Below are 26,892 nucleotides of genomic sequence, written 5' to 3'. Positions count from 1 at the left end.
GCAAACAAATGAGCCAATTCATATTTCAGCATAAATATGTTCAGCATATTTCAACTCAAACTTCTAAAATGTAAACCAAAATTTCAAATATGCAATGATAGTCTATATATAATATGGAATTTTACTTAACACATTCTTTGTTAAATAAAAATGTTTATTGGTCAATGCCAAGGTTTTTGCAGGGAATGTGTACTAATCTCCAATTCCCTCCAAATATATAACAGCTGGTATACCTATAGGAATATAGTAATGTTCCATTTATAGTCTCCACATCACTTTCTTCCTTGGAAATTACAGTGCCATAGTTTCCTTTAGCACCAAATATGCTTAATATATTATAGATTGCATTCTAGGTATCAGATATGCCAACTTTTAGAGCTTCTTACCAGGAAAAAAATACTTCCTTACAAACATTTAGTCATGATAAATTTAAGATATCACTGCTATCATATTTGGGAGAGCAAAACAAATATGGTTAAGAAATATGAACAATGATCACAAAAATAATTTTTAAAATTTTACATTATATTGAAATTTGCTTCCTTCACACTATGTCCAGGTTCATCCCTCTAGTCCAGTACAAAGGCAGAAGATCACAGAGCAATGAAATCTAGAAATTCTACATAGAAATCAAAAGAAGTCACGGACCTCCTCACCAACTCCTGAAATAACGTGGAAGAACACAATGTCTTCGACACACATACAAGAAAGATTCCTGGTTTAAAGAGTGGGAATTTTCTTCATATCTCGTGACTTTAAATTCAGGAGACTCTCAAATGATCTCGCTGAGGCCACTCCTCTCTACTCTAGACTCACAGTGCTAACTGCCTACTCAACATCCCCACGTGAGTAACTCACAGACACCATTAACTTAACATCATCTTTCTCCCCACAAACCTGCTCTTTTCAGTCTTCCCTTTCTCAGGAAATGACATCTACATTCTCAGTTCTGAGAATTTGGGTCATTTTTGACTCCTCTGTTTTTCTAACTTCCCACATCCAATACATCAACAGACTCTGTGAGTTGTATCAAGAACAGATCAGATCACTTTTCGCCACCTGTACCTGTGTCATCCCTGTGCAAGCTACAATTATATTTCACCTAGAGTATTACAGTAGCTTCCTGTCCTATAGTTTTTCTCCCATACAACACCCCCACTCTAGGGCTTCAGTGATCTTTTGAAACTGAATATAATTCATGGGCTCAAAAACTCTCATTTTTCATTTCACTCTAAATAAAAGCCTTTCAATTACTTACAAAGACCTACATCATCTGACACTCTGACTACCTCTCCTTATTCTCATTTCTGTATAGCTTCGGTGGCTTTGGTGCTGTTTTTTTAAGCATCCTAACATATTAGAGATTTCTAGTCCCTCTCCCTGCAATGCTATTCACCCAGTTAATGCCTTGGTGCTATTCCATATCAAGTCCTTGATCACATATTATGCCCATGGTAGGGCCCTGCTTCCCACATGTCCTACCTACCTCCTTTGCCCTCTGTAAATTCATAAACCTTATCATTATTTGATACGCTAGAAGCTTTCCTTATTTATTTATTTATTGTATGTTTTCCCCCTTTAGAATTTTATTATACCTGAAGAAGAGACTTTTTCCTTTTTGTTGTTGTTTTTCTTCTTACTTAGGATCTAAAATAATGTCTGGAGAATATTTGTCCTGTGATCAATTTTCTGAACTAATTAATAAAAGGATCAGAATACTCCTTATATGTGAAAGTGCTAGGGTTGTTTTAGTTGGTCAAGATCCTAAAAGGAATATAGAGAACAAAAGCTATAAAACATCACCACCCCAATAGTTTACCTGAAATATCTTTGATGCTCATGGCTGGTATATTTGTTTCTTCTGCTAACCCAAAGTTTTAAAGGTTTTGCCCCTGCTACCCATCATGGTCCACATTATTATATGACTGAAAATAGCTATGACCTTGGCTGACCCTACATTCTGTATATTCTTTGTTCTACAGTCAGTTTTTCTATCTTGGTTCCTTTTAACTTGGTGCAGGTTGGTAGAGAGTTTCCTACTTAAGTCTTTGCTTGCTTAAAAGACACGCTGCCTCAGACCACCTTTCTTTCTTAACCTAACCAGTAATCGTGCACTTACCAATATAAGGGTAAAGCACGGTCATCAAGGTTTGGAAGAACAAGGTACCCATTCTGGAACAATGTGCTCTAGTAGCTTGAACTAGACCATACCTTTGATTACAAGATAATTAAGTGATGTCAAGAAACCCTAGGAAAGTAGGATTTAAGGATACACTAAAGCATATAAAACAAAAAAGACACAGATTAGGTATCATAAGAAAATAAAGCTAAATGATAGTTGAAATATTGTGTGGGTCTTACAGGAGTGGGTGCTGTAGAGGATTTTTTGAAAGGAAAAAAATCTTTCCAAAGTGCTGTGCTCCATAATTACCATCTCAGTGAGAATCTCAAGTTATAAAGCATTGCCATTTTCTTCATTCAAACACTGTGTGTGATGCTAAAAATAGCTAAAACGTTTAGTGTCATTTTAAAAAACAGCAATAAAACTGATCTTAACAATATGGAGCACTTATGTATTGTTCAGTGACATACGTTTTGATTTCTGGCTCTATGTTGAGCACTCACCGCTTCCCAGTTGGGTAGAACCTAGAGCAAGAATGGCCATCCCAGGCGCAGTAGGGGTCCCGTGCCAGGCAGCAATCCGCACAGGCGGTGCCGTAGACGTGGCAGCGATGCAGAGACACTTGGGAAACCCCTTCATTGGAGCTCACATACAACTGTTGCTATTAGAGAAATGAGGATGATTTATTTCAGATGTGGAAGTTAAAAGAAGACTTTCAGCAGGAACACATTATAATATATGCCCACAAACCCTTGGATTCATTTTGAAACAGGCTAAAAATGTGAAGCAAAGCACAGAAGGGTATAAAGCCAAAATAAATAGAATTTTCCTACGTTAATATGCCTATAACATTACCACTTTCCTGTTTAAAAAAAAAAAGGCTCAGAGCACCCTGTAGAATGGTAATGTGTTTTAGACATTGGGATTCATTGTTCTCTCAGATTTGAGGTAATATAATACAGATTTAAATTATGATGTTTTCTTTTTTTTTCTTTCAGTGCTGTCTCTTACCAAAGCACAAGAAAGCATTCTTATTTTTCAAGTCTGGCAATACATTACTTTGTAGATTTGAAAAAGTCAGGTTCAAAATAAAGGGCATTTTTAATTTAGAAGAAAAAAATGATAAATAGTTAAGTATTAAATGAAATGAAAAAAATAAAAAAATATTTTGGTCACTTGCTTTTAAATGTGGTATATTATTCCTTAAAACTATATTAAAATTATTTAGATCAATATTTATATTTAAATGTCTTAAAACTTCTGCCTGCTTCAGCAATCTTCATCACCCTAAGGAAGTCATGAATAAATATTTCATCCTCCTTCATTTGTAGGGTGTCAACAGCTTCTTAAGATACTGCTTTGATTCCCTTAGCTGTGTATAAAGTGATCCTTGGTAGTCAAAGGAATGAGTTTCCAATTGATACTCATTATTTTCCAAAGGGCTGATATTATCAAGTTAGCATAGAATCTCTGAGCTGGAACTTGACTACGTGCAGGTGAGAGGGAGCATGTGTACCCATATATACATATATATTTAAAAATTAAATTTATGAAGATGTCATTGGTACACTAGGGTCTAGAGCTTTGGAGGCAAACTTTCTGGATTCAAATCTCAGAAGCCACAAACCTGCTGGGTAACTTTTCTGAATCTCAAGTTCCTCATTAATAAAATTGGGAGTTTTTGTAAGAAATGTCATAAGAGCTGTGTTCATATAACGTGGAATAGTTTCTGGGTCATAGGTGCTTAATGAATGTTAATTAATGGTAATAGTGGAATAAAATACCAATTAACAAATGGTAAGTTTTTAATTCTAATTAATAATTTCAATCACTTCTCACTCTATTATGTCTAATGAAATTATTTTATTTAGATCAATTTATTTTTCATAAATTATGATAAAACTGATTGACTCCAGTTGACACATCCAAATTATAAGAAAAATGCTGCATGTTTTGACAATAACCATTTGTCTAGCAATGTTTGAAGTAAGTGTTTATTCAGGAAATTAGTGAATAATCTAGTGAATATATCAACTTCATTAAAATACTTTAAGGATGTTAATTTATTTTGAGGAAAAGACACAGGTAGTTTTGTTGTAGACGATATCTTTTTTATTAATCCCACTATTTTCTATTATATATAGCACACAAATAAATTTTAAAAAGAGTGTACAAAATTGATAAAATAGGAAAAACTAAGAAAGGTATCTAAATTTATATAAAAATAGAAAGGTGTTTAAATATGTATATACACAACAATTTGTAGTCCTCTCATATTGAAAAAAAAATGCAGTATGCAGTTATGCAAATGAATTCCAAAGAGTTAAATAATTACCCCTACTTTGAATCTAATTCTTTTAATGAAACATCATTTTCAATTATCTACAATATAAGATGTTGAAGGCAGACATAATATGTAAACTACTAATAAATTGAAACTTGTATACAGGACGACTATGCCACACAAATGGCTTTGTGTCCATTGTAAATTTTGCTCTGATACTTTCCCTTTCCACTAAACTACTGTAAACGAAAGGCTTCCCTGCTGACTTCAAAGACAATTCTGACTTGAGATCAGCTCCCTAGGACATTAGGCAAAATGACGAATGGCTTCTTGTTACTTGGGAAAATGTTTGTTATGCGCCATACAAACATTTTTACAGATGAGATCGTTAGCTCCATTGTACCTTATTTATTTTTCCTCATAAAATTCAGTCAAGTGAAAAGAATATAAGACTAACTATGAAATAGCACTTCATCTCTAACAGACCAAATATGGTGAGGAGCACTAAAATTATGTAATCAGTTGTGCTAACACATAAAACCTTTATTCTGTTTTCCAAGAAAAATAAGTCTCAGGCTCTTACAGACAGCATTTGCTGAGGAATCACTTTATTTTAGGCATTTTATATAAGTTAACCTGTTCGTAAGAAAGGCATTATCTTGTAGATGTAGAAACTTAGGTAAGTGAACTTAAATGATTTGTCTATACTTTATGGTCAGGTTGGAAATCAGATGTATGTTAATCCTACTCTGAAGCCTACTCCATTTTGACTCTTAGAACTTTTGCTTTAAAATAATATCTTTAGGGGCTGGAGAGGTACGTATTTTGCACACATAGATACTGAAATGAGGCTTTTCATTTTCAAAATCATTGTATATTTGCACGTACAGACACAAATTAGAGCATTACTTGGAAGATTTCTGATTATCATAGTGAAATATTTCTTTCCCAAATCCTGAATCTTTAGATTTCAGACTTTATATTTTTTTATTGACATGTATAAACCCTAGGAAATAGCATTTCCTTTAAAATAAGCATAAAAGAATGCATTGCATATTTCAAACATGTGACAAGAGCAGGAACATAAAGAGGATTGAGTACTCATTTCAAGCTCCTGAGAATGTTATATGATAGTAGCCCAAACATTGTGTTAAATTCTTCCCTTAGATAGATTATTTTTATTCTAGTTGGCTTTATGCACTGTAATATTTGAGAATATAGGATATAAAAATGTTGAAACATCTTGCTGTATATATGTTCTACTTTGACTTTTATATAAAAATAAACCTATTCAGTCTTTCACTGATAACTAGTAAATTCTACATCAATTAAAAGTGATGTGGTATACTTTAAGCATTATTATTTATTTTGTCAACACTAAATCTAATTTTCAGCAGTTATAAAATACATTTTTATAAAAGCAAACATTTTAATATGCAAAGAACATAAAAATAGTTGTGTTGTTACCTTTTTGGATGAAATTTTCATTGTTGTTATAGGAGCATGATTCTAAAAGATTAGAAAACATCATGTTAGTTGCTCAAATGACTCTTAGAAAGAATTTTACATTAAAAAATCATTTTCTATTAAAAATCAAAAAGTTATCATTTTTCTCTACATGCATGTGTACTTTGAAATTATATATATATACTTATATTTGTCTATAAAGTACATTTACTCTTTGGAAACTAAGGATGGATTTGTTATACATATATATAACTAAACAAAAAAAGTAGTAATAATAGCACATCTATCAATTTAACATTAGAATAAAAACAAAAATTTGAGAAGAAAATTTGAGATAGTTATAAAAAATATATTTTTGAATATTGAATCCAATGAATAACTCAGAGTTGGATGTAAGTACTTAGGTTTGGAGACTGTAGAATGATACACCATCTAATTCTTCCACGACACAACACAAGCAGTCTGCATAAGACACTATTGTTCACCTGCCAAGCATTGTTTTGGAAAGATGTATTAGGCTGAACCATACTAATTAATTCTCATTGTTGCAAACAAAGACATATTGTTAGAAAAGGTCCTCTTTTGATACATGTGAATGAGTTAAAGAACCTAAGATATTTTCTAAAATAGTAATGCTTTTGAAAATCACTGTATTCGTAACTTATTAAACATTATTAGTTCATTTTGATGATTAAAAATTAGATTTGTGATAACCTGATGAAGATCCATGAGTTTTATTTGAATAACTCAAGGGGGAACAAACTCTCAAAATCGAATATGCCCACAGTTATTTTGATTTCTGGAGTTGTATGTACTTATAAACATTACAAAGAAAAAACAGTGACATCTTTGACTCTCCATTGCAACAATTTTTGATCATCTCTTATAAATACACACACACGCATACATACACACAAATGTTGCAACTTATAACCACCTAGGCAACTGCTAATAGTTATACTTCCAATTCAAGTTAAGCATAGGGAAACTAGACTATTTTCAGAAAATATGAATAGAGAAAATATGAATAGAGGACTAAAAGAATTGCTTGTGGTTCTGCACTGTATAAAAACCAAACACCTGGTTTTTCAAAGTTACATTGAATTTTCTGCAGTACATCAGTGTGACACTTAGCTTAGAAAATTTTTTAGTTTAAATGCATTATTTCTTCACGTGGTCATCACAGTATATCATACACACCCAATTATTTTTCCTCACCTCAGAAAATGTGACACAAACACCATGTTGAAGACAGTAACTGTATTCAGTAACTGTGTCTCTTGATCTAGCCACATCAATCACTGGCACACGCAGCAATACGAAAGCTCAAAGATTTTCTAGTCTTTCTCTTAGGCTGATGTCCCCCACATGCATTTTGACTGACTCTATTTTTCCACTGAGAGTTTATTCTTCATGATGATAACACCATAACTCATATAACAGACCATATGTAGTTAGCACATGATCAGAATAACTCACATTTCTTTAAGACCTTTCTATAACATGTATGTTTGGGTTTGTGTCAAGCTCACTTAATTAATGTTTCCTGATAATCAAAAAAAGATATTTCAGTATTAAAAATGAAGTGCTACCAAATGACATTTTTGCTATCTTCAAGAAAACTCCAGAATAAGTGCGTTATATTTTTTGGCCAGTCAAGTTGTCCCTATTGAATTAAATGAGAAAAATCTTTTAAATATAGTGCAATTTTGGTTAATCTAGTAAAACAATAAATTTCTTCACAAAACACGGCATGGAAAAAGCACCTGCTGGATATAACACTATTCGATGAGCACAATTTTAATGCATTAATCACAAAGTACCTATGCCAAAGTGAGCCTAGCACTAAAATTGTACATTTAGTAACACATTGTACATTTAGGAAATTTGCCAGAATTCTTCGGATTTTAGATTTGATTTCTTTTTTATATCTCTTTACATTTTAAATGTATTAGCAAAATCTGACAGCATTCCATCTTAACCATTTATTTGCTTATAAATATAATTTTTTTTGTGTGTGAACATGAGAATGTATATTAATGAGTCAATACATTCTGAGTCCACTGAATCAAACAAAGCAACTTGCTGCACTGCAATATTCTGCTACTAGGAGATCTGAAGTGCTACTTTTACTCAGTCATGGGCTGACTCTGCTCTTTTGTTGTCCCTAAGTCATTGTTTCTTAATTGGTTTAGTTGGAGATAGAGGCCTGCAGCAGGATTGATTCTATGCCAGTTTCTTTACAATTCTAATAGCTCCTCTGCTATGCTTTACCCATCTTTCCAAATGCAGATAAAAAGGAACTCTTGAACTATAGTGAACAACTGTAAGGAGAGAAGGGAATGGCAGCACATCACAATGCCCCTCTCCTGGCTTACAGATGCATAAAGAACAGGCACCCTGCCCCGACCAGGTGAAATCTCATAGGAGTGAAATTCCCTCTGTGTACCTGTTTTGCTGTGTTTTCTTATTCTTTTTCTTTTTCGTTAAAAAAAAATTCCAAATTCAAGGACAAGGAGAATAACACAATGAAATCTCAAGTTCTAATAGAACACAAAGTTCTGAGTGGTAAAGAAACAACATTTGCTTTATTTAACTAGGGTGACATTTGAATTAAAAGTAATAAAACAAGAGAAAACACAGCAGTTTTTCTTGACATTACTGGCTAAAATAATATAAGAAAGTTTATCTAACAATCAATAATGTGAAAGCATTTGAGTTTCAGTGGCTTGTGAAGCAAATGATAAAAGCCCTTTCATAGCAAGATCTTCTAGACCTTGACCACTAGAACTCATTTTTTAAAAATAATGATGACCAAAATTCTTCAAGTTGTGATGATAGTTGAAAAAAAAACTAATGCTTTTATGTTAAGATAACTTGAAATGTTAACAAAATACTTCACAAAAATATTTTCCTATATTTTTCATTTTATCTGATGTTTTCTTACCCTAAAAAATTTATAACATTAATTTATTTGATCTTTTATCAAATATTTTTTTCCTCCCAAGTATCTGTAAGATTAAAGAATTCTACTTATCATGCATGTTCTGAAATTAATAGAAGAGATTTTCAAACCTTAAAGACTTCCAACTCCTCCAGAATGAGCTCACCGCTGGCAGAGTTGTTAGTAGGAAGAACAACCACCTTTTGTACAGTACCCTGATCTAAATTAAAGAAACAATGAGATGTTACAATATGTTTTTAAAGGAAAGAAGATATTTAGACATAAGATTAGTTAGAACTTACAACATTATTTATATAAGTATTCAGTCATCAAAATCTATATTATATATATTGAGCTAATACCATTTGCAATATGGTAAATTTATTCCAAATCTCACATATTTAAATTGAGATTATATACAATTCAAAAGAAACTAGGTGTAGCCTTAACTATGAGAGGAGGATCTCTAAATATCTTGCATCAAAAATTCTGAACTAAGTGTTCAGAATATAACACATACCATATTGTATTATATTAATATTATGGAATATAATATATAACTTGGAATATAATGAATATATAAATGAATATAATGAATGTAATATAATGAATAACTTGGAATATAATACATAACCTTAAGTTTTGTCCTTAAGAATATTACTTACTCCTCCAAACCAGCACTATAAAGTGACACTCCCATCATTTTATTAATATTGACACACAACAATTTCATTATCTGAAGAAAGATTATTGCAAATGAATTTTTGTAACAATTGTAATATAAATTACTATTACTAGAAAAATGGCATTTGATCTGTAGAGATGAGAGAGTTTGGACATGGTAAAATGTTTCACTCATAACTGAAAATAATTTTCAAAAAGATATATAACTGGTTTTATTTCAGGTGTGGATACCTATTTGTAGAATAATTTTGCTGTTTTCAAAAGTTATCATTTGGCAGCATGTTTCCTTGAATAGTCTCCAAATAGAGATAGTAGATGAAATTTTGAAATTAGATGGTCTAAATAAACTAGAATAAATAAGAAATTTACTCATATTTCCCAATTACAGATGTCCAAAAAGGAGATGCCCAAGTAAATGTCTGACATACAGAAACTGTTACTTATGTCAAGATTTATAATTAAGATAGCTTCATGTAGTAACATAGGCATTATCTATGCAAATAATTATGACACTTCACTAATCACATAAATTTTAGGTTTAAAAGAAATTTGTTGCTATTTAGCAATATGAGGTGAAGATAAATTTGTCAGTAATTCGGTAAGGTAGAAATATATTTACTAATCAAAATTTATTTCTATTAAAATAATTAATGAGCTGATTCATATATGTTAACTTATTCTTTTAAATTATAACTGTAAAGTTATAATTTGAAAATGTACATTATCATCAACAGATACTACAGCATTTTTTAATTCTGTTGAGAAATATCAATAAGAGTTAATTTGAACTAAATTGTACAGGATTTTACAACTAAGAGTCATTTTGTAATTAATACTACAAATCTCAAATTGGCTCCTATTCCAGAAGTAAGAGTTACTCTGACATAAAATCCACATAAAAAGATATCCTGATTACAAAGGTTCCCAAAGATAAAAGTATCAGCTCTGAAAAAAATCAAATACTCTCAAATAAGACAACTGGTTCCATTTTTCTTAATGTTTTAACTTTCTATGACAGCATTTCATGTGTACAGTTTATTTAAAGAACCAAAGTGAAAGCCTCAAAATAATTCTTAATAAAAAAACTCAACCTTAAAACATTGCAAACTAAATATATATATATATATAATAAACTAAATAAAATAAAACTTAAAAAAATTATACAGAAAAGCAAGACAGAATTTGCCAGAACAATCTCTGAAACTTCTGAAGATCCACAGTTTGGACATATCTTAGAAGCTTAAAGTATACTCTATTATTTAAAATTTACTTCTTAAAACTCTACTCAAAACTAAAAACAATCTCAAAGCTTTGTAGGATCTAGCTGAAATTAAAATTCTCTGACATTTCTCTATTTCACTGAGCAGCTTCCTTAAAATCAGCCCTGATAACAATTTGGACTATTTTCTTGGAAGATAAGTAATGCAAGTAAAAATTGGAAGTGAAAAAACCTTTGGGGATGCTGTGCAGATATATGTCTCAATTGAAAACGGATGAATGTGGTTGGAGGTGCTCCCCAATTTCTATTAACAATCCATCACAATGAGCAGGGTAAACTTCTAGGGGAATACAACATATCAAAAACTCTACCCAGCAATGGAAAAACAAGCACCACATGTACTCACCAGCAAATTGGTATTAAGTGATCAACACGTAAGTGGAAATATAGAAAAAAAACATTTATGGGGCAGATGGGAGAGGGGAGGACGGGATGGGTATATACATAGATAACGAGTGCGATGCGCACTATCTGGGGGATGGTCACGCTTTAAGTTCTGACTCCGGAGGGGGGGAGGGGGGAGGGGGGAGGGGGGGGACGGGCAACACATGTAACCTAAACATTAATACCCCCATAATATGCTGAAATAAAAAAGAAAAAAACTCTAATCTGAAAGCCATAAAATTTTAACAGCTAAGGCAAGATTTGTGTGGTAGTGTGTGTGTGTGTGGGGGTGTGCATGCAAGTGAACGCATATGTGAGCAAACATGCTCCTGCTAAATATCTGTTGAATGAATTAGTGGACATAAAGAGAGAAGATTCAGAACAAACATGGAGCTGTAAAATCTTTGTTTTAGTTCATGTTATCATAAAGGGCATGTTCTTTTACTTTTTAAAAAGAACTCAAGAGTGTTTTGTGGTTTTTTGCTGCAGCTTGTAAGAATCACTACCATTCTATATGACAGCAAAGATCTCTCTCTGGAGTAGTGACTGAGTAGAGGCTGTATATAACATAGCCTCAAATAAAACCACGTAAAAAAGGTATCCTGATTTCAAAGGTTCCCCAAGATAAAAATATCAGCTCTGAAAAGAATTAAATACTTCCCAACAAGACAACTGGTTCTATTTTTACCTAACGTTTTAACCTACTATGAGAGCAAATTTACATAAATCACCATTTTTTTTCCTGACAGGATCCACAATAAACATACTTGGTTCATAGCCATTTATAGATAATACACAAAGAACAGCTATAAAATTGGCTAAAAACTTAAGTACAAACCCTTCTTTTGACTCATTTGCAATCACAGCTAGAATACTACTTTTATATGTTGCTTTTTTTTCTTAGTTTTTGTTTTGTTGGTAATGATGAGTTCCCTATATAAGAAAGACATCTGAGGTATCTTTGGGTTGTATCCTTTACTACTAAGTAAGTCAATAGACTTGAGTTGCCTTCCACCCATTTGTACTTATTGATTCAAAAAGAAATTACTGAGGGCCTTCAGTGAGTCTGGCAGTGTGGATGCCAAGATGAATAGGCACAGGATTCAGAGTTTACACAATGTGGATTTATGTTTTTTTGAGTAGTGAGTGTTTTCCCATTAAAATGTTAGTCATTGAGAGATATGCGTTCCAGAATGGCCATAAAACTGCCAATTACTTATGTCTACATAAAGCCATGTCTGTACCCGTTCGTTTCAAGATGATAAAATAGTTATCAAATGTCTTCCTTCTAGGGTGGTGAGAATGGTACTCCTTGAATATATTTATTCACAACTATAAATCCTTTTTATTGTTCTGCAGAATTGGGCTATTACTTTTATATCCTTAGGAAAAGCACTATGCCTACAATATAGTTATGGTGAAATAGAGTTTCTTCTTTTTTTTCTTTAAGCCTCACTTTGCTAGTGTGTAAAATGTAAATAATAACCATACCTTTTGCAATGGGTATCTGTTAATAAAGCCTACACAGAATCATTTCCCCGCCTTTTTTTATAGTAATGCCCTGAGAAAACTTTTGGAAACCACACGTTGTCTTTACTTCTCAGTCTACATGGTTAAGGAATAGCTTGCCTCTATTCTAGCTCCAGGGAGACCCAAACAACTTAGGTCTGTTCAGTAGACAGCTGTTTGTCCTGTGATTTACACAGGAATTGGCCTCTCTGGGAATTAGGTAAGTGGGAGTGTATTTCCTTCTGAGATCAGGAGTGTTAAAACCTAGCAAATCTGGAGGGGCTGGAGCCATCCTTGCTACCCCATGCAGAGACTCTGTTTGAGAATAAACAACGCACAGGAAAGCAAAACTGAAAGATGGTGAAATAAGTTCCTGACAACAAATTCATGTGCATAGATGCCTTCTGGATTTTCAGTTAAACAAAGAAAAATATATATATTTTTTAAACCAGTTTGAATAAGGTGTGTTGTCACTTTCAGTTGAAAGAGTTCTAATAAAAACTAAACAAATAATACATGGAAATTGCTTAGCATGGTGTCTGCACATAGTGTACTCTCAATAAGTAGAAGTTATTTTTTAGTTCTAGCTCAATTACTTAACCGAACTTGTGACATTTTAGAATCACTTTCTTTTACTGAACCTCACGTTCCTCATGTATGAGATATAGATAATAGAGACAACCTGAATACATTAAAGCACTGTGCAAATAAGCACGGCACAGTGGAAGTGACTTACATAATGTAAACCTATATACAAAGATAAAATAGTGGACTCATCTACATACATTAGTGATTTTTCCTTTTGTTTCATTAAATTATTAAAGAAAATTTCCCACACAAGCTTCTTTCATGCCTTATATATTTTATACTATCTAATATTTTTTTCTTTCTGAGAGAACATAGCAACATTATCCTTAAACCTTTCCACTGTCTCCAGCCAAGAGATCGGCTTGCACTTATAGTGCAGTAAGTGTTAGCTGTCTCAAACAAATGGTCACACATAGCTCATTACCCAGCAGGTCATTCAAATAGTCATTTGTATGTCTATCTCCTGAGTCTTATTTAAACAGTCCTTGGAGGGTTTCCCTGGAAACTGATGTGCCAAACTGTCTGCTTGCCACTGAGCTTCTGGTCGCCTAGGAATTTGGGAGCACACTGCCTCCTTAATCAGATCTGGTCAGTCCCTTCCTCCTGGTTGCTAACCTATGAAAGTATTCTGGTAAGAGCTGACTTCATGGCTAGGTGATCTGCCATCACACAAGTTCCTGTGTTTAGAAGGGCTTTCTACTTCATTTAAAGTTCTGCTGTCTCCTCCTTGAAATTCTTAGTAATTTTTTAACAAGGGATCCTGAATTTTCATTTTTCACTGTGCCCTGCAAATTATGTAGTCAGTTCTGGTTTAGGTGCTGGTAATTAACAGTGATTTTTACCAGCTAAAAAGCTGCCTTGTTTACTTTAGGAAATATAAATGTACAAATCTCAACTTCTTGTTCTCAACCCTTCCCTCCTTTTTCTCTCTCTTCACCACAGTGCCCCTGGATGTCAACCTAGGCAGCCCCACACATGACTTTAGAGGTAAATTATTATAAGATAATCAGTTCTAGTATTGATCAATTAAAACTAGTATAAAATATAAAGTCACCACATTTATTAACTTGTAATTCTTCCATAATTATAATTTTCTGAATCAACTTGTTTATTAAGATAAAGAAATATAATTTTAAATCTCTCCCCCTCACACACAAAAAGAACTGCAAACTTTTTGCTGGCAAATGAAAGCTTTAAAGATATGTGGGGAGTATGACTAGACATCTAATATGTATTACAATGAATATGATGTATTGTTACTTTCTCTAATTAGATCTTATCAATTGGCTGCCTTATTTTATGTGAGTAAAAATATCCATTCCCAATAGATTTATTTTCCCTGTTAGGTAACCAAACTGCTGTTACATTATTTTAATAGTATTTTTAAAAAATTTCTGAGTAAAACTGAATCATGCGTTTATAAAATCTTTATTAGTAGCTCCCAGGATCTAATTTTACAAGGTGGTATTCTACTCATGCATACCCCCTATTTCAAAAAAAATAAATATTTCTAAACTAGGTCATATAGCACAATTTCCACATTTAGCAGAGTTTCTCACATGGGGAGCTTTGAATAGGTAATTGAAAAGCTGTGATGTTGACACCTTCAGCTTCAGCCCTGGGGCAGTTAGAGCCCCAGTTGGCCATCAATGGCATCTCAAGTGTCTCTATTTGAGGGAGGGCCCTTCAAAAGGCAGTATCAACAAAAGCTATCTAATCAGCATTATTTGAAGTGTGCTGATGCTAAAAGGCATGTAGGGTCATATAAATCTGAAAGTACTGAGTTACCCTAAGTTAACCAGATTTATTTGCTGCAGAACCTTTTGGAAAGGTTAAAATACTTTTCTGCATTGTAAGAAAATAGAGTATTTGGTGACTGAAGTTTATTTGCTGATACCATTAATTTCAATTGCTCCTTAGCTCCTAGAGTCATGTTCAACTACATAAATAGTTTCTCAAAGTGTAGTTTTCAGATTATCTTACTCAAAGTCACCTGGGAAGTTTACTAAAAATACATATGGTAGTTCCCATGGCAGACCACAGACTTAAAAATTTTTGAAGTACTGCATATTAAATGAGATTTACAGAAGAAACATATGTCTGCTCAAACATTAGAGAATCATGAGACAAACAGTATACTTCTTTTTAATTTATTTATCTCTTGGTAGTTGTCTGTATTTATCAAAGGGGAAGCTACCAAATTAGTTTTTTATATAAATATCTTAAATTTTCTTTTCTTCCTGTCTTCTATATTTTCTACTAATATATAAAATTACTGACTTATTTGCATTGTACTAAAAAACTATGGGAAAGTTCCCAGGCAAAATTATGATAAAGAAGTTTCAGATGAAAATCAGATTTATGAAATTACAGAAAGAAAACTCAATTAATTTTCAAATGTTAAAGTAAATGACAAAACCTAGAGTTGGCATGGATGTGAGGATATAGAGATTTTCAAACACTTTTGGTAGAAATGTAATCAGAAAAATCTTTCTAGGGGTTAATATGGCCATTGACCATGATGGAGTAACCAATACTAGAGTACTTTCCTGAAGTAAACAAATGTAAAACTGGACAAACTGTATGAGGCAATTCTTTTTAAGACAATAGATAACAAGCAGTGTAAAACTAAAAGAAAGGATACTCATGAGCTAATCTCAAGATCATGCCCCACTTTCTGTCTGGGAACAATTTCCCAGCAGAGGTTAAGAGAGCTGGTGTCCAAGTAGAGCACTGTCGGTTCCATTGAGAAGAGGTGGCAGATAGAAAAATTGGGGGTAGCAAAGGAAGTGGATTCTCTGGCGCAGAACACTCCAGAGAGAAAGCTGTGTAAAAAGGGGGTTCCATAAATCTATGTGGAAACACCTTTGAGTGTGTAGGTGAGTCCTGGGCTAAATATATGCAGGATGAGACCTCAGACACTTAACAGATTGCAGTAGCAATGGGACAATGGAATAGATAAATGATAGGTTCAGCAGTTCTGAGAGACAAGCAAATCTCCATGAAGTTGTGATTCTGGCCTTATTCAGATCTCGTTAACACCTTGTTAAAATTCCTGGGATCCAGCTGACACAAGAAAGGCTGAAACTTTAAGTGCCATACAGACCTAGTTTAGGCCTGCCCTAACAAAACCTATAACCAAGACCAGATAAGACACAAAAAGGAGAGAATTTGGAGTTTGAATCCTGCAAAATTGGAGTGATTTACTTTGAACATATGCATTCTGACAAAGAGTACAAGGCCAAGCAAGTCCAAGGTGATCAGCTAATAATTAAGAGCTTGCTATAATAATAATTAACACTATTCAGAGGAAGATAACAGAATCCAAAACCAAGGTATTACCCATAATGTCCAGTATTCAACAATAGTCATTATACATAAAAAAGAGAGAAATATGATCAAGAGTCAGGAAAAATAAAGAAGTCAAGAAAACCTAGATGTTAGATTTAGCAAATATTATCTTTAAAGCAGTTAATTTAGCTATTACAAATATGTTTAAAGAATTAAAAAGATACATGTTCAAAATCTAAGAGAAGATATAGTCTCAGTGAGATAAAAGACAGGAAAATTCAGCAAAGAACTGAAAACTATTAAAAAACAAATGGAAATTTTAGAACTAAAAGTATAATAATTGAAATAAAATATTAGCTCCATGGATTTAACAGCAGATTGAGGGACTGGAGTTGAATGAGGAAATAGTCAATGAACATGAAGATGGATTAATAGAGCTTATCCAATTGGAAGAACAGCGGGGGAAAAAAGATTGAAGAAAGTGAACAGACTCTGGGGCTTGTGTGTTATTATCAAGTAGTTTAACATGTATGTTATTAAGAGTTTCAAAAGGGCAATAGAGAATCAGAGAAAAATTTTAGAAAAATAATGGCTGAAAACTTCCCAAATTTGATGAAAAATATTATATTACAGGTCTAAGAATTCTTCAAGAACCAACTTGAGCAGGCTGGGAGCAGTGGCTCATGCTTGTAATCCTAGCACTTTGAGTTGGGAGGCTGAGGTAGGACAATCACTTGAGGCCAGGAGTTCAAGACCAACCTGGGCAACAAAGCAGGACTCAGTCTCTATAAAAAACAGAAAAGTTAGCTGGGCATAGTGGTACATGCCTGTAGTCCCAGTTACTTGGGAGGCTGAGCCAGGAGGCTTGCTTGAGCCTGGGAGTTTGAGGTTGCAATAAGCCATGATGAAGCCACTAAATCCCAGCTGGAGAAACAGAGCAAGAAAACTATATCTTAAAAAAAAAAAAAAAAAGAAAGAAAAGTAAAGAAAAGAAGAGAAAAAAAAATCAAGTTGGAGAATATGAAAAGAGAGAAAAAAGTAAAAAGACTATGTCATGAAAACAAGGAATACAATTATTGGTACAATAGAGGCCAGAAGATAATGGAATGGTATTTTTTAAATGTTGAAAGAATAAAGTAAATCCAGAATTCTATTTCCATGAAAACACTCTTGAAAAAGGAAGGTAAAAACAATCAATAAAAGCTTGGAAAATGTGTTGTCTGCATATCTCTTGCATTTTAAGAAATTCTAAAGGATGCCTTTTAGTCTGAAGGGAAATGCTACAAAATAAAAATTCAGATCTGTAGAAAGGAATAATGAGAATCAGATATGATCCTCTTTCTGTAAGGGCTGATTGGTATGTGGATATAAATTTTGGAACTGCTACGGACATTTGCAAATGTGATAAAAGCTGACATAAGGACAAAGCTGATCCCTTCTCCCTCCTGAGCAAGACAGAACCAAAAATTCCAAAGAAGCTGCAGCCCTAGTCAAACCACACCCCAAATCTACCCTACCATTGTGCTTTTCAGTTTTGTGAACAAAAAGATCACAATAAACACACACACACACACAACATTTCTGAAAAGTTTAGTGACAGTAAGATAAATGTATTTACCATAAAAAAAAAAAGCCAAATAGAGCTATTTGTGACATCTTACAAAATGTTAAAACAAATCATTATTTATAGTCAAAACCTGGTATGTGAGTAGGGGATTACACTCTATTTTTAATGCAGGTTCATTATCTTTTATCTGCAAATCTAAAACCCCCAAATTTGTTTTTGTTGTTGTTGCTTTTAATTTCCTTTGAAGACAAAACCTGTCCTGACTTGAACAGATTTGGTCACAAAATCTGACCTGCATTGACTTGGGGTTACTTACGAACGTTATTATACTTGGTTTGAAAATTTCTATGTTTCACTGCAGAAATAGTTCTGGACATTATTATAGGGTGTGGTTCAAGGTTCTGCAAGAAATTTTGCTTTATGTGCACATATTACCTCTGAAACACATTTGATTTCAAGTATGGGAATATAAACCATAATTGCTTTTTCTTCCATTTTTAATTTTTTTTGTTTATTTATTTTCCAGAGTTTTTACAATAAACTTATATAACTTGAGCGAAACAAAATGATAAATTTAAGGAATACAGTTAAGTAAATATATAGACTGAAATCTTATTTCTGTGTCTACTTAAAAGAATAGAATGTAAATCTTCAGGAGAAGATGTACTAAAACAACTTTACTAATTCAGGAAACTACTGTTGTGTCTGCCCAACAGCAGTTATATTAGAAGGGGTACAACTAGTTAGTGATGTTCCCTCATATGCAGAACACTGTGTGTGTCAGTGAGTGTGCTCTGTGATGGTTCTCTTTTTGCAGTTAGCTCTCAAGAATAGATAACTATTCCTCCTTAACAGCTCAGTTAGTGGCGGTTCCTACAATACTACTGAGTAAAGTACAATGAAAAAAAAAAAATACCCCTTTCCCTGAACCTGCAATAGTGTTCTCTATTTCCATTTCGTTCATTCTGGTTTTGCATTTGATAAGTTTGAGCAAAACCTGCTGCCTGTACTCCTTTTAGTTTCTCTATAAAATGTAGATATGGTATTTGTCCTACACACCTGAAAAGGCTGTTCAAGATCAAAGAAGACAGCCTATGTGAAACTTCCTTGGAAATGCTACAGAGTGTAACTACTTTCACTCCCCATGGTCTGAAATTGTTCTTCCTTCTTTTTTCTCCTCACCTGTGACATAAATTATTTATGTACTTTTCCTACATACCAGTGCTTTACTTTTATGTATAATAAGAAAGGAAATGCCTCCCACCTATTACCCACAGGTTCATCTAGGATGTCATTAAAATTGTTTTATGTATATATATATGTATTGCTTATAGCTTATCCTAATATAGGTGTACTCAAATTTCAGTAATACTGTAAAATAATCACATGCATATTATTCATTGCTATTCATATTGCCCACAAGAATCTGAGCTCTAGGAAAGGAGAAACATTTGTGTATTTTGTTCACTGCTATTTCTAGCTAATAGAACAGTGTCAGGGCACATAACTGGCATTCGAAATATTTATTAAATATATAGATGTATATGCTGTATATTATAGATATATGTGATTTATTTCAATAAATATATATCTACTAAATAGGTATATGTATTTATGCATAATCAATGCTTACTAATTACTAGGCAGTACACCCGGAGCTTCACATACATTATCTCATTTAATCTTTACACTAAACCTATAAAGTAGGTATAATTAAGGAAACCAGGCTTAGAGATGTTACATGATTTGCTCAGGGTCACACAACTGATCAGTGATAGAAGACAGGATTTAAACCTAGGCCCCTGAATGCCCAAACATGTCCCTTAATTTTTACCCTAGAATTTATCCAAGAATAACATGAAAAGCCAGTCTAACAAATTATTTTGTATTTGGTGTTATACAAGATTTTGTAGAAATCCCAACCAAAACTAGAAATGCTCATTATTGCAAAAATCTCTTAATTTAAATGCCACCCTGCCATACGTTAATCTAGAATTTTGTAGGTACACACACATGCTTGCATCCATCAATGCCATGGAAGTTTCAGGCAGGTTGGTTGAAAAGTAGACTTCTGGGACAAAGTTGAAAAAGAAAATTTAAGGTCAATGATTTTACTAAACTTGGAATTATATAATAAGGAATGACTACATTATGTTTTTATTTAATTGAGGCATAACAATAAATCAGAAAACAATAAAATAATTCCTTTTAAATATTTCACCTAATGCTTCATTTATTCAACTAAGGTGTCTGTCCTCATGAAAATACTTGCTATATCTAATGTATCAAAAAGTTTTTAATAAGTAAAAGTTAATATATTTGTGTAGTCTGGTTCCAAAAGCTAACTTTCTCCGTGATTAAGAAAAACATTATAACATAGCATTGGCTCAAGTAATAATCTCTCAATATATGGATCATTATACTTATTTCCTGGCAATATGGCTAAAGAATATTCAAATAGAGCCTCAGCAATCACTAAAATTAATGTGTTGGGACTCTGAAAATTACTAAAAATTATTTATCATATGTTTTAGTAGTCTTTACTGTATTACATCAATAATTGCTTTTATTTATATTTAAATTTCAGACAAATTGACCTAGCTTGAGTAATTCAGGTGTACTCTGTAAGGTGTTACTAGTCCTATAAAGGATGCAACAACTAAATTTCCATGTTTATCATAAGATAGACTCTTCTGCATTTGTTTTCAAAGTTTAAAACATATACATAAACTGGCCTGGAACATCTATCCACATTTCTTGGTGCACAGGTAAAGAAAAGATATTCCCCTTTGAATTTGGTCATCTTCAACCCACTATTTATTTGCTCATGTAAATCTCTTCCTACTTCTTTTTGTTCATATCTCATTCTTTCCTTTCAGAATGATAATTCCTCTGCCAAATGTCATTAGTGTGTAAGAAGATGGGATAATGAAGAGAGCAGCACATTGTAAAGGTTCTCAGACACAAATGTGCCACATCTGGTGCACTTGCCCACTGCTCCTTCCTGCCTGCTACAACTTGTTCTCAAGGCCACCATGGTATTATATTATTTAATACTTTCTAGTATTCTCCCATTACTTTCATGATCATTCCTTCTCTATCTTCTTGGTAAATATTCTTTATTCTCCCACTCCTTAGATCTGTTCTCAGAGTTAAACACTTATCTGCGTAGTCCCCTAGAATGACCTCAAGCATTGTCATGAATTCAGCTAACACCTACATTGCTAAAGACTCCCGTATCTGCATCTCTAGCATGGCCCTCTCTGCTGAAGTGCATCTGCACAAACACCCTCTTGGACTTATCTATCTGGACAGTCCACCAAATCTTCAACAAAATGTGAGACAGACTTGAGCTTGAATTTAGTTACTTTTCCTAACAGCTTCACAATCCTAAGCAAGCCATTTAATGTCTCAAAGCCTCAGTTTACCTAACTATAACATGGAGATAACGATTTTATCTCACTGGGTTCCTGTGAAGTTTGAAAGAGATAAGGTATGTTAAGTGATCTATTCTCTGATATATAAAGAAAGGATAAGTGTATCATTCAAAAAGGGATTCATTGCTCTCAAAATCTGCTTGCTGATTCTCTATTACCCTGATCAATCGAAGTACTTCTTTTCACTATTTGCCAATCCACAAATCCACAAATTGATCCACAAATCCATGTGTTATTGCCAGGTCCTTTCCTCCTCTTAAATATCTTTTAAACTTTATAATATCTCTCAACCTTCCATTTCCAACCGCTGACTTAATTTTGGATCTCATTATTTCTTACCTAAACTATGCAAAATGTCTTCTTTTCTTTTCTCTGTCTTTAATATATCCTTTACATCATCACCAAAGTGATATATCTAAAATGTGTGTGGGTTGTGGCCACATTCTAAGGTGACCCCTAATGAGTCATGCCAGTCTATAATTCCTCCTCTTGAGTGCAGGTGGAACATGTGGATTGCTTCTAATCAATAGAAAAATGGAAAGGTGATGATATATTTATACCATGATTATGCTACAATATATGTATGAGATTCTGTCTTACCAGATTGAAGGGAGAGACTCTACTAGCCTTGAAGACGCAAACAACCATGCTTTGAATACACAATGAAGAGATCCATGTGACAAAAAAACTGTGGGCAACCTCAAGGAACTAAGGGCCTTATTTCTGTAACAGTAAGAAACTTAATTTTGCCAAAAACCATGTGAGTCTAGAAGAGGATCCTGAACTTCAAAAAGTAATGCAGCCTGGCCTGCACTTTGATTACAACCTTGTGAGACACTGATCAGAGAGGCCTGCTAAACCATCATCCTTGAAATCTGTGAGATAATAAGTGTGGGTAGTTTTAAGTCACTAATTTTATGGTAATTTGTTATATAGCAATAGAAAACTATCCGAAATGTGTATCAGGCAGCCACTCCTATGCTAAATAAATATTTACTGAATTGGAATCAATTTCCCCTCTATTGGGCCAAGAGATCATTAAAGGAAAGTGATGCTGCTATTTTTCTTTATATATCATAACCCCTGGCATGCAATAAGCTCAATAAATCCTAATGAATAAGTAAATTACATCTTTATGATATATGACTATATTACTCTATATTGATTGAGAAAGAGCTATAGAATATAACATATTATATTTTTGCATGAATCAAATCAGTAGGGTATCTCTAGAGTTTTAAAACATCAGAATTAATTAATCTTTATTTAAAAGATTAAGAAATGCATCAACTAAGCTAGAAAACAGAACCTAGTTCAATTAATTTTCTATTGCTGCCCTAAACAAGTTATTATCAACTTATATCTTAAAACAACACAAATTTGTTATGTTAGAATTCTGTATAGAAGTCCAACAAAGGGTTCACTGTACTAAAATCAAGGTTTCAGGACAGTTGCATTTCTTTCTGGATGCTTTAGGGAGAATCCACTTCCTCAAGTTCTTCAGCTTCTAGAGACCATCTGCATTCATTGGAATATGATCCCATTCCTCCATCCCCAAGGACAGCAAAGTCACATTTCTCTTACATTTTTTTCCACTGTCACATCTCTAACTTTAGCCAGGAAAGAGCCTCTGCTCTTAAGGAGTCCTGTGATTAGATTGGGCACACCCAGACAGTTTAAGAAAATCTCCCCATCTCAAGGTCTATAACATTAAACATATCTGCAAGTCCTTTTTGCCAATTAAGATAACATATCCACAGTTGCAGGAATTAGGACATAAAGATACTTGGAGGGGGGTGCATTATTCTGCCTACAGCATTATTAGTGGAAGAGAAAAATAAGCAGTCAACTAAGTATAACACATGATTTTAATACCACAGACTTCCTCAGAAACTCCAGTTCCAAATCATTTTGCTCCAATTTGCACAACATTTCACATTCTATAATGAAACATTTCCTTCCATTTTTCTACAATTTGAACTTTTCCAAGTTCAACAAAAAGTTTTAAAAAGCTGGTTTTCCGCAAAAACCACCACCATAACTGGCAGCTATGGACCTCCTAGGGGTAGACACATAGCGAAGACCTGGCCTGGCTGAGAAATAGTCTGAATTCTTCTTCTAGGGACAAGGGCTGCCAAGTCTGCCTCGGGGAAACTTGGCAGCACATCAAGAAACAAAACATAGTGTGGCTATTTATTCTTGACACACAGATAATAGGCCTCACAAATTAATGCCTTTAGGCTAGAAAATTTTCTTACATTCATAGGAGTAGAGAGTTAAATAGAGGGAATACCCAGGGATGATGGTTGGCTGTAGCTGTTTTCTGGTTATCTAGGGAAATGTCAGTGATTAAATAGGAAATAAACCAGTGATACAAAGCAAATTACCACCATCTCTCCTCCTACCGAGAGGCACTACACATCCTTGCATAATATTCTAAAACCCTCCAAATATATCAATCAACTACGCAGGATCTACTTTAATTAAGTAAACAGAAGTAGGCCAATGAGTTTCACATGTGTTTTGGTGAGTGTGTAAGATATTCTGAGTATAAATACAAGCCCCATTTAAAAACAAATTTCAAATGTGTAAAAATTCAGTGATACATCAAAAATCAAGGTAAAGTTCTGCTCCATTTTTATATCCTCTCTTTTCTCCTCAAATTCTTACCTTTCATACTTTTAAGTATAATGTAACTGCTATATAAAAGTATCAGCTTCACAGGTTGAATTCTAGCACAGTTAATTCACACACATTTAAAAAATACAGTCTGTTCCAAGGCGAAGTTCATCCAAGTCTTCTCTGTTATCTTGTAGGATGCATTCGCTCACATGTAAGACTTGGTGACAACACGTACATGAGTTAAAGTGAGTGCTATCACTCACCATGCAACGCAAGGCTAATGTTGGATGTCAACACATCAGCAATATTCTTGACATATGTGGATGAAATATTTAATTCATAGTAAAACCAGAAAATATAAATGAAATTAATTTCATTAAATAACAATTATAAAGTAATTATGGTAAATGAGGTAGAAATGTAAAGAGGATAAATGCTCAGAATGTGAAATTAGACAGCATGGGTTTATACTCTAGTTGTATCATATACTAACTACCATCTATGTGACCCTAACTTATCTGAGATTCTGCCCAAACACCACAATAAAATGATGGATAATAAGTGCAACTCATTCACTTATTCATTCCAATAATATCTATTGAAGGGCTACTTTGAGTGATGCACTAGTCTAAGTAGTAAGGACACAGCAATGAGTAAGTCAAACTAATATCCTTGCCTTTCATGGAACCTACACTCTTCCAGTTCCTCATAGGATATTTATGAGGGTTGGATGAGATAATTCATATAGCATAGCTGGCAAAAGGTAAGCACTGTAGATAAATTTAATTATCAACATTAGAATATTACTAAAATTTTTCAGGAATCTTAAAAAAGTTACATTTGCATAAGTAGAAAACTAAATAAATGGGTAGTTCGAGCAGACTAGCAACAATTACATATATATATTTATTGCTAAAACTATATTATTTCTATATATTTTTATACATTTATATGTGTATATAAACTTTATATTATAGAATCATTACATAACACATTACACTATCCTTAAAAGAACAAATCTCTGAAGAATACCTTATTGGAAACAAATTCTGCTATTTGAAATAATTTTTTACAGCAATTAGCCATCTTTTGAGTTTTAATAAATTATTTTTTTGAGGTAAAATTTAAATGTGAACATTTGTCTCTAAATTAGCAATCACTCTATGGGCTATGTTCCTTTTTTTGTTTCCCCTCTTTCTCCACATGACTCTCTTTCCTACTCTTCTACATGATCCAGTAGTCATGACATTGTGACTTATCATCTTTCTCCTATTAAGTCAGCCATCATTGCACTCTGTTCCATTAGTTATTTCCTGCTGTGATAATCCCTGTAGAATCCATTGTAAACTCTCAGAAGTTTCCATATTCTGCTTTCGAAAGCAGTGACCCACAATGTTATTAAAAATCAGTGACTTACAAAGGGATTTGTTCCTTACTTCGAAGCAAAGGGAAAGTCTAGACATTATCCTTAGAGTGACATTCATGCACAGCTTCCAACTGACAGTCATCTTTTCTGAACTCAAACGTACTACTCCAGCTATCAAATTTTACATGGAGTCTTTTAGGGAGTTCTTTAAAAAATCAAAATTCCTGGCTCTGCAGTTCATTAAGTGTACCATTCCAAGAGATGCAACTGCCAGAACTGGTTAGCTGCTATGAGTGCAGTTACACTCTAACACTGCAAGGCAAGCATTTTAAGGCGTTAGTCACATATGTGGTACACACTTCAAAACTCCACACTTTCAAAGGACTTATTGGAGCCAACATTCCAACTTAGTACTCACCCAGTTAAACGGAAGCTGGTAAGAAGCACGAAACAGTATATACTATATAAGAATTTTGGCAGAACACCACATGTATTGACCCTACATTTAAAAAAATCATAATAGCATTAAATCATCCTAACCCTCTAACACCCATTTATAAGAATACTCTCACTCTTTCCTCAAAAACCGCATGTCATTCTGATTCATTCAGAGTGCTAAAAATATAAATTTGACAGAATGTATCTGAACCTGACCCAGACACTTAAATATTTTCATAACACCAGAAGCAAAAGGAAAACAGGCAAAAATCTCTTGACTGTGTAACACAGTCTGCTTTGAACAAATGGCCTGGATATAAGCAGTAGGTGGCAAAGTTAAAATAGAAATGTTAATCCTATGAGAGCCCCTGCCTGCTATTTTACAGCCCTTCCTAAAGATTAAAAAAAAAAAAAAAAAAGGAGTAAGGAACATAAAAATACTCACATCTCTAATACTACAGAATAAAACAAAGCACTGATTTTAAAACAATTTTTATTCAACCTGTGATTTTTTATAGGGTAATAGTAGCAGGAATGAATGGGAAAATAAATAAGCTTAGTTCCTAGTTTTAATAGGTTTTTAATAAAATGGCAAATTATTTTTTTTACTCAAGATGGAAGAAATATTGATTTGGGACATTATGAATTCCTGCATCATATTTATATATTAGAAAATAGTTTCTTTAAGAAGTCTTAAGTTTCCTAAAATTTTGCAATTGTCAACCAAAACAGAAGTCAGCAAACTTTTCCTGTAAAAAGCCAAAAAATATATATATTTCAGGATTTTCTGGCTTAAAAGTCTCTGTGGCAATTACTGAAGTCTGCTGTTATGGTACAAAAGCAGTGACAGACACAAAGTAAATGAATGGGTGTGGCTATATTCCAATAAAACTTTATTTATGGATATTGA

At 33.3% G+C, this 26,892-nt stretch overlaps 1 protein-coding gene across 1 annotated transcript in view; it reads right to left on the bottom strand.

Annotated features, from left to right (window-relative positions):
- Positions 1-26,892, bottom strand: part of SEMA3C (semaphorin 3C) — a 158,313-nt gene that overhangs the window by 12,731 nt on the left and 118,690 nt on the right. Inside the window, exons 13-15 of the mRNA XM_012779502.3 lie at positions 8,949-9,037; positions 5,874-5,915; positions 2,626-2,783 (exon numbers count right to left, since the gene is read on the bottom strand). Of these exons, the coding sequence (XP_012634956.1) occupies positions 2,626-2,783; positions 5,874-5,915; positions 8,949-9,037 (289 nt within the window). The remainder of the gene's footprint in view (positions 1-2,625; positions 2,784-5,873; positions 5,916-8,948; positions 9,038-26,892) is intronic.

This window comes from Microcebus murinus, chromosome 9 (genome assembly GCF_040939455.1).
Source record: "Microcebus murinus isolate Inina chromosome 9, M.murinus_Inina_mat1.0, whole genome shotgun sequence".
Lineage (NCBI taxonomy): Eukaryota > Metazoa > Chordata > Mammalia > Primates > Cheirogaleidae > Microcebus > Microcebus murinus.
This window is presented reverse-complemented; position numbering and strand designations above follow the sequence as displayed.